The 17,472-nt window shown below is 47.3% G+C and overlaps 3 protein-coding genes across 3 annotated transcripts; all 3 read left to right on the plus strand.

Moving 5' to 3' along the window:
- The first annotated feature begins 1,416 nt into the window (after nucleotides 1-1,416).
- GGS25DRAFT_425924 (uncharacterized protein) lies at nucleotides 1,417-6,726 on the plus strand. The gene is made up of 2 exons (XM_049258605.1): nucleotides 1,417-1,546; nucleotides 1,897-6,726. Exons 1-2 carry the CDS (start codon nucleotides 1,508-1,510, stop codon nucleotides 6,574-6,576), a joined length of 4,719 nt encoding a protein of 1,572 aa, XP_049114110.1. The 5' UTR covers nucleotides 1,417-1,507; the 3' UTR covers nucleotides 6,577-6,726.
- A 4,424-nt stretch (nucleotides 6,727-11,150) lies between these two features.
- Nucleotides 11,151-12,642, plus strand: GGS25DRAFT_524840 (NAD(P)-binding protein; the record flags this gene model as incomplete). The annotated part of the gene is made up of 4 exons (XM_049264678.1): nucleotides 11,151-11,553; nucleotides 11,815-12,193; nucleotides 12,266-12,382; nucleotides 12,462-12,642. The coding sequence occupies 4 exons, from the start codon at nucleotides 11,151-11,153 to the stop codon at nucleotides 12,640-12,642; spliced, it is 1,080 nt and encodes a 359-aa protein (XP_049114111.1).
- Nucleotides 12,643-14,652: 2,010 nt separating this feature from the next.
- GGS25DRAFT_504705 (uncharacterized protein) lies at nucleotides 14,653-16,554 on the plus strand. The gene is made up of 2 exons (XM_049262160.1): nucleotides 14,653-14,800; nucleotides 14,897-16,554. The coding sequence occupies exon 2, from the start codon at nucleotides 15,195-15,197 to the stop codon at nucleotides 15,897-15,899; it is 705 nt and encodes a 234-aa protein (XP_049114112.1). The 5' UTR covers nucleotides 14,653-14,800; nucleotides 14,897-15,194; the 3' UTR covers nucleotides 15,900-16,554.
- Nucleotides 16,555-17,472: the final 918 nt, after the last annotated feature.

Here is a 17,472-nt window from a genome sequence, read left to right on the forward strand (position 1 = left end):
TACTATCAATTAACGTCACCTATATGACATGTACGTATTGTACCTACATATACTTCCATATGTATGTGTATGTGGCATGATCATGTGTGTGCTGGACTATAGGTTAGTATTGGTATAAGCTCTATTGTACACCTGGGCATACATCCAATGCCTCCTATGTATTGTACCTCAAGTGTTACTATCATTGATCCTACTGAGGTACCTGCATGCCCCTATCTGCCAGGGACCACCGTGATGATTAAGATGATCAGACTTCAATACGCCAGATGTCTAAACCCCGGATTAATAAGATTTTTTGAAGATCGCGTAAAATTTGAGTCAACTGCTCAAGGATGGGAATACTGTGTATATAATGTAGATATCCAAGATCGAAGATACTAAAATACTACACATGTGTAATAGGTTCATGTAATCCGTTACTGGTATCAATATACCAACATAGTAGACATCGCCTAATCAAATGACGTCATATGAAGCTGAGTCGGCTGAAGTTGGATCCCGGCGTCCCGCCGTCCACCTTAGAGTATTATGTTTAATAACAGGGGTATTACCTACACACACTACCTAGTACCTACGTACTTACCTATTCTGTTCTTTCCATGAGATACATACTCTTTGGTCTTGCCAGTTATATCCTTGTTCTGAGAAAAAAAACTCGACAGGATCGACTGATCTATGTAGGTTAGGTACATAGGTATTGGTGTGTATGACAAGACAAGACAAGACCAAAGCTCTCAATCTATTTGGCTTAAATGTCTATAAGATCATATTAGTTCGGAACTAATCTAAATATGTGTTGTCTCCAATATTAGCCATGAGGTCCGGATGTGAAGGAAAGTTGGTTCAAGGTAGAGTACCAATATAATAACATTTGAAGTTGATGAAGTGCCATATGTATCTAGTACATAGTACTTGCTACTAATGTAGGCACATATCAGAGTGGAGGAAGCGACAGGCAACCCCACGTACAAATAGAATACATTACCTGGGCATCTACCTCATATGTACTATGTAGGCATCGTACTTTCTATGTAGGGTGCTAGATTGGTAATGCTCTTACCTGTTAGGCTGCTAGTGCACTACTAGGTACTATGTAGGTAGGTGGTGACGGCAACTCATCCTCACTGCGCTTGCATTACATAGCAAATGCAGTGCTAAGTGGAACCCTACCCAAGCTAGTGGGGCTAACTAGCTGTGGATCGAACGCTCAGTGTCAACGTCTTACCTCTAACATTGAACTTCCCAGGATTCCCGTTCCTGAGAAGCTCCAGAGTTTCCTTATTTTTATTTTCTTTGTCCCATCGCGCTGGGAAACCAAAAAATAAAACAAACTTCTTTGGTATAGACTTTATAAGTATTTATCCCAGCTTCAATTCACCAACTCAACTTATTGCGCAATACTTAATTATCATCTTACTACCTACTACATTAGGTAGTTATCTCTTCATGCGGTCTCAATTATAGTCGATAAGGGCCAGGCCTTGACCCGGCGAATCACTTATCCAAAATGTTTGGCGGATCGCGAAGGCATCGGCCGCCAAATCCCGTAAGTAAAACTCCAGATGAAACTTCAGATGTCCCTACATATATCCCTCCCATCCGTCTCTTACTTTTCTATCGAGTCGTCGCATTTTTACTGTCTTAAAGCGCTTGTGTCCTGAATTATAATTACACAATTACACGACTCGTGTTTCTTTGTACTTTATTAGCACTAGTGCGAATGTCTTTGATGGTTCCAGCTTGTTTCTGTGCTTGGTTAGCATATAGGAGGGTTTCTCCATTAGGTCGGACGGACGATTTGCTCATTATGATGACGGTCCTTGTCTATAACATCATACTTTGTCTCCGCCTTAGTTCCCACTTCCGAATGCTAATAACTTCCCTGAAATTCTATAGCCTCTGAATTCCAGGACCGCGAACCCGAATGCTGCATCAGCTGCCGCATCCGCCTTCATGTCTGCCGCCAACCAAAAACCTACGAGGTCGCTCTCTTCAGCCGCAGCAGCAGCGGCGCTGCGAGCGCGTCCTCATACGCCCACAAATGTAGCGGAAGTTCAGACCAAACGAACGATGCGTAGAAGTTCCTCAGTCTCCTCCGCTGGTAGCGCTTCTGCTGCTAGTGTCTCGCGTCCGACTGCGCAACTCGAACGAAGGTTGAGCTCAAGTAGCATGGCGGAGCGCACCTTTCGTACTCCTTCACCTCATCGAGCTTCTTCAATACACGCGGCTGAAGAGCATCCGCCGGTTCCTCAAATACCTACAAGCCATAAAAAGTCAGCTTCTCTCGGGGTAGGAATGCAAAATTTTCGAACTGCATCACAGAAATTGAAGACCGGAAGTCATTCATGGTACACCGAGCCATCCGGCGATCCGAGTAACGTGAGGACATCGGATGCGCCGATGAGGACAGAGAAGCCTCAACTGCAAAAACCTCAGGGAATTCCTGCTGTGCCTCAACGACCAGATAGCAGAAGCTCATCTATGAACTTTTCTTATCCAACCAGATTCCATGCCCAGTCACCACCAGCATCCCCTAACTCGACCCAGGAGCCGCGATTTTCCAGCCCGCCGACCCAAATCCCCGCGTCGCCTCCCAGGTCAAATCGAGCCTCTTTATCATCAATGACCAGCGCGAAATCCGATCAGCCAATGGTATACGACCGAAATTCTAGGAGGATGGTTCCAAGGCCAATAATAGAGAACGCTGAGTATCAAGTTAGAAACACGGCGGGAAAACAGCCAAGGAAGAAGAAGGGCAGGGGAGCTCAAAGGGAAAGTAGCGAATTGACGAAAGGGACAGTCGCAAGAATCAAGGGAACCACGGTCGATGCCGATGCAGTTGTGCGCGATTTACCGAGGCGAGAACAGCCGGTTATTGAAGGAACACCTACGATAGAGGAATCTCGGTTGTTGGAGGATTCTGAAGTAAAGGCCATCATTACTACATCCAAAGAACCGGCGCAAGTTCACAAGAACTCTGAGAAAGCCCAGCCATCGCGGTCCGAACGTGCTGCCCAACAGCCAACCACGAGCTCCTCGCCCCGTTCCGTAGGGAGCAAAGCGCCGCTCTTACAAGACGAGCCTAGAGCAGTTGCCAAGCAGACCGAACCTCCAGTCCGTCCATCCCAGAAAGTCCTCGACGCATTAGACGCAGTTCCAACACGACAGTACATCTTTGAGAAGCCTGGAGACTCACTATCCCCAGCCCAAGGAGGCAGTGAGGTGCTCACACAATCATCAACTGATGGCAACAATTCGGAGAAGGCTCAACCAGCACCCGAGGTAGCCAAGGAAAAAAGGGCTCTTTTTGTGGATAATAAACCGGTTGTTGGCCTTTCTAGGGAAGGGAGTAGTGCGACACGGTCAAATTCAAATAGCCCGGCTCGTCAAGCTCATTTCTCAGCAACTCCTTCCGACAAACTTTCGGTGCGGCATACACCATTACCAAGATCGGCATCGCCCATTAAATCAGCACTCAAACAAACCAGCCCTACGCCTAGAGAAGCATCGCCGTCGGACAAAAGCTCAGATGTGTCAGGATCTCGTGGGGCTTCTCCACACCAACGCGATGAAAGTGCCATTAGGAAGAAATCGGTTCGTGTTAGTTTCGACGATCGATCGATGGCAACAGTAGTCGGAGAGTCTGCGCCCGAAGGAGATACGGAGTCCACTAGCCCTCCGAGTCCTCAGCAAAACAAGCGGCCATGGTATAGTAACATTGGGCGAAGTAAAAGAAGGGAAATTCCACTCGACGACGACGAGATTATGAAGCCTCGGCCTACCTTACCAAGTTTTGGTAGTATCAGGGAGAAGAAAGCAAAAGAAATCGAAGAACGACCCCTCGTACGGCCTTACGAACCTATCCATTCGCCCACCACGCCATCCTCGCCAGAAGTCCATCCAGCAAGTACATCCGACACCACTCAGGCACCCGGTGAAGCGTCCTTGGGTGTATCAAGCGATCATGCTTTAGGATTGATGCTTGCTCAAGAGCAAACGCAACGAAACGCGCCAAATATCTCAAAATTCAGAGAACCCTTGCCACCGGTTGTGACTTCTGTCGAAGGGAGCGGCTACATTTCGGACAGTAGTATTGGAAGCTCTGATGATGATCTTCTTGATAGTGTCGCAGGCGCCAGTGATACAGAGGAGGCTCCTAGTACGCAAATCACCCAACCTGAAGCACAAAATACCTCGTTAAACAACTCAACTGCCTTTGAAGAGAAAGGACCAAGCGAACCGAGCGCAGGAGTACCAAGTGCCATTCGTCTCCCACCCCAAGAAATTCCCGAGATTGCTGTTATACAGCCTAGTCCTAGGGTGCCAGAACACGGTACTGCAGCTGCAAACCTACCAGGCCATCCAGATTTTGACTTGCCAGGGGGGTTCCCCGAGTCTGAATCAGACACCACTGGCAATCCCCAAAACACCACGAGAAATGTTCAAGGCGAGGAGTTTGCCAACGGTGCTTCTTCTGTGATATTTGAACCAAGTGCGACTGTACATCCCACCCAACCCGTGACATTACCGCAAACAACGCTCGCCACTACAGCCCCCTCAGATATAAATGTGGACGAATCTGATGATTCCGATTCAAGTGTGTACAGTGATGCATATGATTATCCCCTTGGTGCAGAGGGAGATGGTTTCTTGTCTTTGAACGCAGTCGTTGAAGATACTATTGACGAAATCTCATCTCCTCAACATGGGGAGTCGTCTAAAGGTGCATCAAAGGAGTCGGACACGATTGAGGCTCAGGCCGAAATTGACAATCAAACTCAGTCTAAGTTATCCAATACATTACCAGAACTACCACGAGATCAGAATGACTGGGAGAGAGCAAAGGCATTTTGGCGTAGCTTGACGGCTGAGAAAAGACTACAGCTTGAACGTGAAGCGATCGAAGAGGCCGCTACTGAGGGTGACCAAGAAGAAGCTGCTACACCTCCTATGAGAAAGAATAGTAACAGGAAGACTATGCAGCGCCAGAAGGCGGTTCCTGAAACCCAAAGCCGAACCTCACCGCCGTCACAAAAACCCATATTGGCCCACCCGGGGAGAGATCACACCGCCCAGGCGAATTCAAATGCGAATCATAAGCTTGTCGTCACCTCGCCACCGAGGGAGTCGCGAATGCGAACCTCTCTACGCAGTGAACATGCTGGAAAGGCACAGGCCTCGGATGGAATGCGCAAGACTATGAGATCTCATACCAATGCACCGCATGATACACCACATGCTAGCCAGCCTATCACACGACAGACTGTGCAGCGCGAGAAGCCAACAGCCGTCCTGTCCAAGTCAACCCAGCCCCGTAACGTCAAGGCTACTCAAGCACTACCGACAAGTAAGCCTGGAAGTTTTGTGACTGACGACAAACCCACATTGCAACGTCGCGGGTCTGATGCCAGTGACAGCAGCTTCAAACGGAGCCGCGCTTCACACGGCGGGGGGTTCACTTTTCGCAGTTCCATGCGCCCACAGTCCGTTGGTACATACCATGCTGCTACCAAGGGTTCCGGACGATTCAGTTTGAGATCGCTTTCCCCGGCTGGTTCTGGATTCCGACACAGCTCCGGTGCCGTTACTACCGGCGGGCCCCCAACTAGTATGATGAGACATACCTTGCGATCCAGTAGTGTGTCTAGTCAAGAAAGACTCCTCCCGGCTATACACTTTCCATCATTTGGCAAATCAACTAAATCACCTGCGAAGCGCTCTAAGAGATCCAGCCGCTTCGGTGACTCTAGCGACGAAGATGAGGGTGGAGCTACTGGTTTCCGCAGTCGTTTTGACGACTCAAGCGATGATGAAAGCGTTCGTCCTAGCTCTTCGTACCAGGCCCGTCCGCTTTCGATGGGGACTCTCCGCCCGTCTACCGCTGGTGGAAAAGACTTTAGAAAATCTACCCCCGTACCTGAGGTGGACGAAGAATCTCCAGAGCTGCCCGACAGCGAAGACGAAATGCCTAGTCCATTCCAGAGCCCAAGAGCTCGACCCAACGTCAATCGTGCAGGGCTACCGCGTTCAAATTCTGAAGCTCTCGGAACCACTACTCTGACGCGGTCACGCTCCGGTCGAGGCGGGTTCAATACATCTGTATCAATGCCTGCCGTGTCGCATAAGGAAAGGCGAAGCTCGCTAATGGGAATTCTAAGACTTGGCAAGAGGGCAGACCCAGCAAGCAAGATTCAACGCTCCAGCCTTACGGAGAGCGCCGCTAGGCGTGATACCAGGCTAGAGCGAAGCAGTGAGCAGTTGAAGGATATTCGCGGCGACAATATATCCAGTCCAAGGCTCCAGAAGCGGGCTTCGGTAAAGCGAAACGAAAGTTGGCCGTTGGGCGAACCCTTCGATGGGAGCATGAAGCGATCAAATTCGGTCGGCGACCTACTCGGCGAAAGCATCGCGGCGGATGCCGTCGAGAGACCTACTCTCAATAATAGACGTAGCACAAGTCAAGGACTGGTCGCAGGATACGATAACGAACAAGGTGACGTGACGGTGGATGGATTAGGAAACAAGAAGAAAAAGAAGTTCGGGGCACTGCGCCGAATGTTCGGGCTAGATGACTAGGAGAAGTCTGGTGCCGAGCGTAAAAGAAAGCAGCGTAGACTATTGGTGAAAAGGGGCCCTGGCACCAGATAGCTGTAGGGCGGCTGCTACCATTACAAATCGCAACATTCTCTTTTTCTTTGTTTACTGGGGTGATGGGAGTTATTGGGAATTGAAATGGCACAGGGCTCGAAAAACACGTGTGAGATGGCATAATATTTTTCTGAGTTGATACCCACATCTCGTGCGACTGACAATAAGCTCGCAGCTAGATTTTTATTCCCTTTTTTACCCTTTTTTTTTTCATTTTCTTCTGGCCAAGCCCACGACAATAATCGGATGATTGGCTCTGTCCTTCCCCTTGGTCTAAGATAGGGACGTATACGCTTATGTACAGTACCTACCTGGGTATGCAGAGTCTCGCCAGCAATCACGCGTTTGCGGGGTTGATACATACGTTCGCGGGATTTTCTTTTCAATTCTTTTTTTTTTGGGCAACTTATACATCGAGGTTGAAATAATACGATGTCCACGCCAGTACCAGCCAAAGCAACCAACCAACACCAACAGCCATAGCCATAGCCATAGCCATAGCCGCAGTCTCCCCCCAGCTATTTTGTAGGAGCAAGAAGAGAGAGAAAGAGAGAGAGAAAGCGATACTAGGGTGGGAAGGCATGAGACAATGAACATACACATATTAATATGTCCTGCTTCTTCTACCAGATAATGTAATACTAAATTCGCTTATTCATACATAGTACATAGTTTCCACATACATACATACATACAAAGATACATATACACATGCACGCCGTCAAACCCCTGGAGATGGGGAGGAACCGAAGAAAAAAAAATTGAAAGATGAAAAAGACGCAAATAATTCAAATCCTACTTGTGATTTTTTTTTTTCCTTCGTGTGTTTACTTGGCTGTTTAGGTACCGTACCTCTGTAGATGCGCCGCCGCCATTGCATGCGCATGTGCATACCTACTGTGTACCTACGTCGGTACCTATGTAGGCCTGGTCTATCAATACATTGTATAATACATCTAATAAGTAGGTACACATAGTATTAGCAACCAACTACCTAACCTAGTAGTTATTGAATCCATCGTGAGACCGACCGGACCCAACCCAAATTTTCCAAGCAAGCAAGCAAGTAAGTAGGCCGGCAGGCAAGCAAGCAAAGCTCGTGTGAGGCGAATGATTTGTGTATGTATGTACGTACTACGTACATTAATTATGTACATACACATACGTACGTACGACGTACGTACTAGCCCATGTACATGTATCCCCACACCATGTTTCTGGCCTGCTCGGCTCACCGATTGTATTGATGCGTTTGTGGGGGTTGGTTGGTTTTGGTTTTGGTTTTGGGGTTTTTTTTTCTTTTTTTCTTGGTAATAATAGGGTATTGGCGTGGTGGGAAAGCAACCATCGTGACCTTCGGAACGCCGGAGCAGGAGGAGAAGGGGAAGGGGAAGGGGGGGATGGTTGTGCGTGTGTGTGTGCCACGATACGACGACGATAATGTTGCTTCTTTTGGGAGAGGGGGATGAGATTGAGATTGGGGGTTTGGGGGCTGAGTAATTCGATGCTGATGTATGTCTGTATGTATCTGTCTATCTTGGCTATAACTTCAAGTTGCTTACTTAGTTACCTGTTTGTATTCTCCCTTACGCGAAAAGGAGCAAGAGTAACTATCAGTATGTTATTCTATACCTTGGGTTAAATCAGGTATTTGAGCAGGTAGGTCTGTGTTGGTATACCTATGGTGATGAAACGACAAGCTTGATGAAATCATCATATTGGGGTTTCGATGCGCGTTGGCCTGTCTCTTGCGCTTCTAGCTTCTAATATTACATTAGTATACATACAGTAGGTGGATGTGTGGATGTAGGCATGTACACTACATATGTACATAATCGACATGGTGGAGAAAGGGGGATGGGGCGGCAGGGGGATAGCTTCGATGCGGTGACGACAAGAGGATCCATAGGGAGGTAGCGACAGCAAATCCCACGAAGATTGAGAGTCCCGCTTCCGATGTATGTAAGTAAGCTATGGATGGATGTACGGTAGATGGGGGAGAACTACACTAAGAAAATAAAAAGGGGGGAAAGAGGCGGGGGGAATAGGTTTCACGATGAGGCTTTTTGGCTTTGGGATGGCTGACTGGTCGTGGGCGAGTACTACACCGAAAGATACACTAAAACTAATTATAGTTAAAAGCTATCTGTGGCTACATATACATACCTCTTGAATAGTAGGTGAGAGAGAGGTCCGGAGTGTGTTCCCACTTTCTCAGCAGCAACAGTGGGACTTTCAATGCTGATGAGATGTAATACACAGTAGTACATACATTAGGTAGGTATGCCTGGTATGGATAATGGATGTAAGTAGTATGTATTTGCGGAGCCGACGACTTTCAATTGTTGCGTGAGATGTGCGATGCGCCGATGCCGATGCCGTAATGGCTTGTTACGATGACCCCGGCACGGAAGCTAGGAAAGGACCTGAATGATTTTTTAATAAATTGGACTTCATCATTGGAGGCTCTGGATTGGTTACATTACAGGGCTGGTAGTACTGTGTATTGATATTGATTCCGATGGTTTGGCGGTTGTTCCTACGTATGTAAGTTTTTCCTTCCATTTATTATGTTCTTGTCGGAGGTACCTAAGGTTAGTAGACTACTACTAGTAGTACATAACTACCTGTATATGTCACGGTATTGGCTATGTATTGAATCAATTTGAACCTGTGACATGAATTATCTGCACATGCATGGTAGAGAATGGGCAGATACAAGCTCAACCGTACCAGCTCACGAGATGAAAGCTGTCAAGACAAGGTATGTATCGAGGCAAGGTGTCAAAAACATCAGTAAAACATTGAATGGATTGCTCTATTCATTGCTCTATTAGTTCTAGACGTTCCTTATGCAAGAGCTTTATTCATTGAATTTCATTCCAATTTCCAACCGGTTGGTTGGCATGGGTCTGGAATGGGCCTTTTTTTACAGCACGCACAGCACGTTACAGCACGTTATACTACCCTGTAAGTTCAATGTTAGCCGCCAGATGGGTGGGTTACCACTTACCAGGTGGGTAGTGTAGTGGGTAGTGTAGTACCATAGTAAAAAGGCACAGCGGGCCACAGCGGGCCACAGCAGGCCACAGCGAAATAATAACTGCAAGCTACGGTAGTCTCCACCAAAGAGACATCCGGAATCCACCTAAGCTTAATCGTAATGCTACCCCTCCATCCCAGGTGTCATCCTTAAAGGGTGTCAGGGGGCAAGGCACCGACCGGGGGGAACTAAGGCGTCAGTGGCCACCTACCTAGGTAGAAATAGATGAAAACGATAGTGTAGGTACGTAGTTAGTAGGTTAGTTAATTACCTATGTAGTAGTTAGAGGAAAGCTTGGACCGGAAGGCAGAACAATGTCTACCTGGGTAGGTGCTATACTAGTAGAAGAATGGATCGTCAAAGAGCTGGAGAAGGTGCTGTGAAGCATCCCAGCATCTGCCAACACTCAACTTAACTGAACTCACTCAGCAAAGCAGCTATGAAGCAACCTTGCTGCAGAACCTCCAGGTAGCACCCAGCACCAGCACCCGGCATTCAGTACATACATTCCTAGGGTAGGTACTACCGTACTAGATGTATCAATGTATGGATGTACACATGATAATTCATTTGAAACCCAGTACCCAGCCGGGGCAGCTTACATACTAGGTACCTAGTAACTACAGTACCCAAGTACCTAACCCAAAAAAAAGATTGTTAGTAAAAGCGTGTTCAAGGAAGATCGTGAGTTTTTTTGGTCCCCTGACTTTTTTTTTTGGGCGGTGGTTTAGTTTTTCCCTCTCGCCCTTCGTGTTTCCCAGTCTTTCCTCTGTACATTAATTGCCCATTAATTCCCTACATCGTCTGAACGTTTTCCCTATTCTTTTTCCCATCATCCATCATTCTTCAACTCTGCATATACCATCTGGTAGATCAATCCTCGATACCAATTGACTAGGTTAGTGAATCATATTAAACGTATTGATTTACTACTATTCCCACTCAAAACACCTAAAGCGGTAATAGAGCTTCACTTTGGACAAAAGAAACGCGCATACGTCATTTACTGACTTTGCGGTGTCCACAATCCAAAAAAAAAATCCAATCAACCACACACGTAACCCGCAACCCGCAGTCCGTACAAACTTGAAGCTGCTTGCTTCTCACTTTCTCACTTGGTGCTCTGTTCTTTACTTCCTCAACTCTAGAGCTCCTTCGTCCATTCATACATACGTACATACATTGTCTACGTATATTCATACATACCCTCATACATACCCTCATACATACACCATACACTATCATCAACACACATACATACCCTACTTAGTATATACCTTATAAGGTATTGATACATTCAGGTTTACATTTATTACACGCGGAGGACCACTTCACCTAGGCGACCGACTCTGCATTCCTACCTGTATCCTTACAACCTTGGGCGACAAACATCAAATAGATTTTGTCCCAAATCCCAATTCCCTCAACTCTCAATACACAAACACACACATCTTGCGACATGCTTTCCCGAAATCTACTACGCGCATCGGCGCGAGCTGCCAACTCAGCTAGCAGAGTTGCTGCTGCTCCCCGAGCTACCCTACCCGGCGCCGCCGCTTACCTGCACAACAACAATAACCCTCTGAACAACAAGGACAACAAGGACAAGCAATCGCCACCCCCGCCCGGTGCCTTTGCTCGTACGGACGACAGTATCACCGTAGAGTATCCTGAGGAGGACGCCCTTCCGTCCTCTGCGCCCGTCCAAGGCCGTGGTGGCTTCCACATGAAGCGAACCCTTGCTTCTTTCTCCCTCGAGGGCAAGGTTGGTGTAGTTACTGGTGGTGCTCGTGGTCTTGGTCTTGTCATGGGCCAAGGCATGGTTATTAGCGGTGCTAATCTGGCAATTGTCGACATGAACAGTAAGCCCGTTCCCTTTTTTGTCATTTCCTTTTTTCCCCTTCTTTCCCATTCTTCATTTACCTGTTTTGCCGTCAAATTCCCTTCCCAATTTATGCCTAACCCTTGCTCACACCTCACCGACTTGTCCCATTTGTTGTATAAATCCCACTTTGACAAGTCAACGCCGTGCCATGGTCTTTTCCCCACCCACACCATAGCAAATCGAAGATGCGCCAAGACAGATTGAGCCAAATGCTAACAATCCTTTCCCAACCAAACAGAGGAAGAAGCCGAGCGTCAGGCTATCGAGCTAGTCGAAGTATTCCGTAAGGAAAACCCAGGCGCCACCAGAGTCCCCAAAGTTACTGCCCATTATGCGGATGTGTCCGATGCCGACTCAGTGCAAAGCTGCATTGACGATATCATCAAGGTGCACGGAAAGATAGATCACCTCGTTACCAGTGCCGGTTTCACCGAGAATTACAACGCCGTCGACTACCCCATTGACCGAATGCGTAAGCTTTGGAGCGTCAATGTCGATGGCACGTACCTCTTCGCCATTACTGTTGCCAAGCACCTAATGGATCGCAAGAGCCCCGGCAGCATGGTCTTCATCGGAAGCATGAGTGGTTCTATTGTTAACGTTCCCCAACCCCAAGCGTAAGTCACGAAATCCTCAGCCCAAATGTTGTCGTCGTGAATAGAGGTGGTTAACAATTTTCATTTTTGCAGTCCTTACAACAGTGCCAAGGCGGCAGTCCGCCACTTGGCTGCGTCGCTCGCCGTCGAGTGGGCGCATGCCGGTATCCGTGTGAACTGCATTTCGCCCGGTTACATGCTCACAGCCCTGTAAGTTAATGCCCATCATTCACACCGTCATCTTATAAGCATGACTGGCCGGCAGCTAACCAGAGCGCTTTCCCAATAGAACTGAGAAGATTCTCGACGATAAGCCAGACTTGAAGCGACAGTGGACCTCGCTTATCCCCCAGGGTAAGATGGGTCAGCCCGACGATCTGATGGGCCCCGTCGCATTCCTGCTGTCTGATGCCAGCGGATACGTCACTGGCGCCGATCTCCGCGTGGACGGTGGCTACACCGTCACTTAAAGAAGAGGTCGAAGAAGAAAAAGAAAAAAGATAGATGGGCTTGCAAAGGCCGCTCACTTCTTTTATTTCAGAGCCATGTTGGGGGACGGAAGGACATAGATAAAGATACCGGGGAGTTTTTTCGGAAATGAATCTTTTGCTCTTCTTCTTTTCCATAATAGAGGGAACCTACCCACTCCCTTTGATTCCACTTGCGATGATAGATCTGGATAGGGTACCCCCAATTCACCCAAGAGAAGAAGACATGGATGCTTGATGTCCTAAGGGATGATGATTTTTTTTTTCTTCGTTACGTTAAAAAGATAAGGCAGAAGGCAGAATAGGATTCGCGATTTTCTTGCTTGGTGTGCTCATTTCTCTTCCTTTTCCATCAAATACAGAACACTTGTTTTGGTTTTTTTCATTTGAAGTTGAACAGATCTCGGTTCGAGTAACGTCGGTTCAGGAGTTCATAGAAAGATGTAGGAATGAATTGATCCTCACTTTTCTTCATTGCCTTTTATGTTCACTGGAGCAAAAGATGACGATGATAATGATGATGATATTGAGGATAGATATGCAAGTGACGGAGTGAATGAATAAATGAACAGAAAAAAAATAAAAGGAAGAAGAGATTCAATTTGGTGATGGTAGATTGGTTGGTACATAAATGTAGGACGTAGGTCAGGTCAGGTCAGGTAACTTTTTTTTTTTTTCCTTTCTTTTTTCTTTTTACCTAGGTTAGGCAGGCAGGCCGGCAAGTGAGTAGTAGTTATTAAGTGATGGATGGTAGTAGGGTCAGTCAATTATTAATTGTGTTGGTATTTACATACAGGCAGGCAGGCAGGCAGGTTAACTACTGGGTAATGGTATTCGGGCCTTTCGAGCTTTCTAGGTTGTTCCGGCGCTTTTTCGTCTCCTTCACGCTCTTTCGCTTGGTGATTACCCGGATTTCCCGACTTTTTTTTTTTTTGGGGGGGGGGGGGGGGGGGGGGGGGATCGGCTGGATTTAACGTTATGTAAGGTTGCTTTAATAGTTAGTTAGTTAGTTAAAACTGCTTTTATGTATGTTTCTTTCTTTGGAGCGCTTAAGTTGTTGATTTTACATATGTTACTAGGTTAGCTAGGTACTTAGGTAGGAGTTACATTATGTAGGTATTGTTAGAGAAGGATTTTCGGTTTATATTGGATGTGTTGGGTATGTATGTATGTATGTATAGATATAGTGCGTGCGTGTATACCTAAGTCTAGATGTTGTAGTAGAGGCGAGTGAAGCTCGAGGTTCTACATAACTACATGTCAATGCATGCATGGATTCTAACGAGACTAGCTGGCTGGTAAATGCATGTATGTACTCGAGAGGCTTCTTTCTACCTACATAGAATTGTGGAAAATGTAGGGTAGAGTCAAGTTGTGTAGCCCTCGAGTCCTCACAATTTTTTCTTCTCTTCGGTAGGCTTACATGTATGTACTTACATACATACATAGGTAATATAGTAGGTACTAGGTTAGGTATGTATGCCGGCAATTGCACAGTACATATAGTCATTTTTGTCAGAGATGGTATTCATCAGTGTAAAGACGCATTAAGAGCCGGGATATACCTACGAAATATATGTAGTCAATACCCCTAGGATTTGTTTAGTCAGGGGTAAATTACATGACTGTCGAACTTGTTTCTAGTAGTAACTAATAGTAGATTTTGGTTATGAGGACTATTTTCGGTCGGTGAAGGTTTGGGATTTTTGGGATGGGACTTTTATGGAACTGCGGGTTTTGAAGATTTTTTTTCTTTTTTTTTGGTAATTCGTGCAGTGCATATGTCATGTCATGGTGGCGTGAATGGGGCGCCGTTTAATAATGTATGTATGTACTATGGTGTTTTTGTGGGTTGTAGATCTCTGCGGGCCAGATGGTGTATGTATGTAGCTGCGTAATTACACGCTTGAGGGTGCGTTTACATAGTTATTTACATACATTGGATGGATCTCTCAGGGGTAAGCTTTAAAATAGCTTCCATAACGACTAGATCCTAAATACTAGTAGCTCTTCATAGGTATGATATGTAACATCGAGACTTCCATTTATATACACAAGTCAAAAGCCTATATATAGACAGTAACTATATACTACTAGCTTTCTTTTATTTTACACTGGTTTATTTAGTTTAGTTTAACTGGTAAGTTAGTCATTTAGTCATTTGAAAAAATAGTTTTATTTCTCATCCAATTATACTCAATTTCCGCGCCCCAAAAATAGATATCTAACATTTTAGACGACGCCTATTTCTTCCTTCCCCAAGATAGCTAAACGGGATTTATTTTCATAATCCCCGGGCTCATTTTTCTTTCTATTTCTGCTTAACTAAAAGGTTAAGGTGAATCAATCAACTGACAAGCATGGTCGCGGGAATGGACTGGTAAGCCGGGAACCCGCTGACCCACGATGCTCCTGCCTGGGTTCCGGACGCGGCCGCGGCGGTACCGCTGCTCGGCTTCAACATGGTGTTGATGGGCTTTATGTCCGGCATCTTGGGGCTCACACTGGTCTCGTAGCCGACGCCGGGCACGTCTATGGGTACGCCGCCGACGCCGGTTGTGGTACTGGTAGCTTTGGACGTTGCCGCTCCTGTTCCTGTTCCTGTGGCTTTGGTTCCTGGCACGCTAGTGCTTGAGGTGCTGCTGCTGCTGGGTTTCTGTGCTTGTGATGTTGATGATAATTTTGTTCCAGAGGCTTCGATGGGGACGCCGACGCCGACGCCGACGCCGACGCCGGCAGAGTTGGTGCTGCTGGCTTTAGGCGACTTCGAGTTCAAGATGGTTCCCGTAGGGCTAAGGAAACTAGGGGTCTGCGTTGCCGCTCCAGCGGGGACGCTCGTGCTGGAGGTGGAGGTGGAGCTGTCTCCGGGAATGATGGGGACGGGGACGACGACGCCGGCTGCGTTGGTGCTGCTAGCTTGGGGAGGCCTGTCTGTTCCCGAAGCCTTGGTGCCGGAATGGCTGGTGGTGGTGCCGCTCGGTTTGGGCGATTCTGTCTGCGAAGCCTTGGTACCGGTACCGGGTGGTTTGGTATTAGTATTAGTGCTGGCGGGAGCGGATGAATGTGTTCCAGTGGGGACGGGGATGGGCACCACAACTCCATCTACCCTGGTGCTGCTTGCGCTGGCTTTGGGCGATTCCGTTCCTCGGTCCTTGGTCCCTTGCGCACTGGTACCGGTACTGGAGACGTGGGTACTGGTCTTAGGTGGCTCTGTTCCTGAAGCCTTGGTACCTGAGTGATCAGTGCCGCTAGGTTTGTGCGATTCCGTCTGTGAGGCCTTGGTGCCAGATGGGTTCGTGCTGCTTGGTCCAGGTGAACTTGTTTCAGTAGGATCATGGAAAGGAACGGGAACGACAACTCCATCTAACCTAGTACTGCTAGATTGAGGAGGTTTATTTGTTCCTGAAGCCTTGGTGCCAGACTGGCTGGTGACGCTGGGCTTATGCGTTTCCGTCTGCGAAGCCTTGGTACCGGTGTGGTCGGTGCCACTCGGTTTGGGCGATTCCGTCTGTGAGGCCTTGGTACCGGTGCCGGTGCTGGATGGTTTTGTATTGGTGTTGGTAGGATTAGGAGAATTTGAATCAGTGGGAAGGGGAATAATGGGAACGACAACTCCATCTGCTCTGGTGCTGCTAGCTTGAGGAGGTTTATCTGTTCCTGAAGCCTTAGTGCCAGACTGGCTAGTGACGCTGGGCTTATGCGTTTCCGTCTGCGAAGCCTTGGTACCGGTGTGGTCGGTGCCACTCGGTTTGGGCGATTCTGTCTGTGAGGCCTTGGTAGCGGTTCCAGGTGGTTTGGTATTGGTGTTGGTAGGATTAGGAGAATTTGAATCAGTGGGAAGGGGGAAAATGGGAACGACAACTCCGTCTGCCCTGGTGCTACTAGCTTGAGGGGGTTTATTTGTTGTTTGGTCTTTCGTCCCAGGTGGCTTTTCTTCCGTCTGCGAGGCTTTGGTCCCAGGTGGTTTGGTGTTGGTATTGGTAGGATCAGATTGATCCGGTCCAGTGGGAAAGGGGAAAGGAATGGGCACGACAACACCATCTGGCCTGGTGCTGCTAGCTTGAGGAAGTTTATCTGTCGGGACGTTTTTCGTTTGTGAGGCGGGAGGGTTTGTTTTCAGGCTTGCTTTGGGGTCCCGGCATGGACATTTACACGTCGTCGTGCAAGCCCCTTGCCCATATCCTATCTGGCTGGCAAAGCCAAATAAGAGGACGACTAACTTAAGAGCCAGCATCTTAGTGTTGAGTCTGAGTTTCTTGAAATTTCTCAGATGTAAAAGCGCCGATGAAGGTTTCCGTCTTGGTTAGTATCATCCCAGATACGTAGGTAATCTGGTTGGTCTGAAGGAAACTGTAAGAGGGAAGATGCTGATATTATAGATACAGATCGTTAGACCTTTCGCGGCAATGCTGGTTCGACAAAGAACAGTCGTAAATTAGGTTCATGATCCTTTCAAAGTATTGAGCCACGGATGTGTATGTATATTTAGACACCCAAAGGAATAGAAGAGACCCTAAGGTTTTAGCATATCGCGACCATGCGGCTCATGCGGCGTATTGAGCTATCCTCGCTCGACACCGAGTTGTGGTCAAGGTATTGAAATAGTTACTACCTACGTACCTAGCACCTAGGCAAATAATTATAGTATTGAAATATGGGATATGCAATCTTCCTGGTAGATATCTAATCTTGGTAAGTACCTGGATGCCTAACATAGCAATTGTCACTTTTACAAATAGCACAGCTCCTTCAAAGGATACCCACACAACAGCAATGTTGGAAACGATAGTAAATCCTGTAATCATCTTTTCT

Source organism: Hypoxylon fragiforme (genome assembly GCF_022984875.1).
Source record: "Hypoxylon fragiforme strain CBS 206.31 chromosome Unknown GGS25scaffold_8, whole genome shotgun sequence".
Taxonomy (NCBI): Eukaryota; Fungi; Ascomycota; class Sordariomycetes; order Xylariales; family Hypoxylaceae; genus Hypoxylon; species Hypoxylon fragiforme.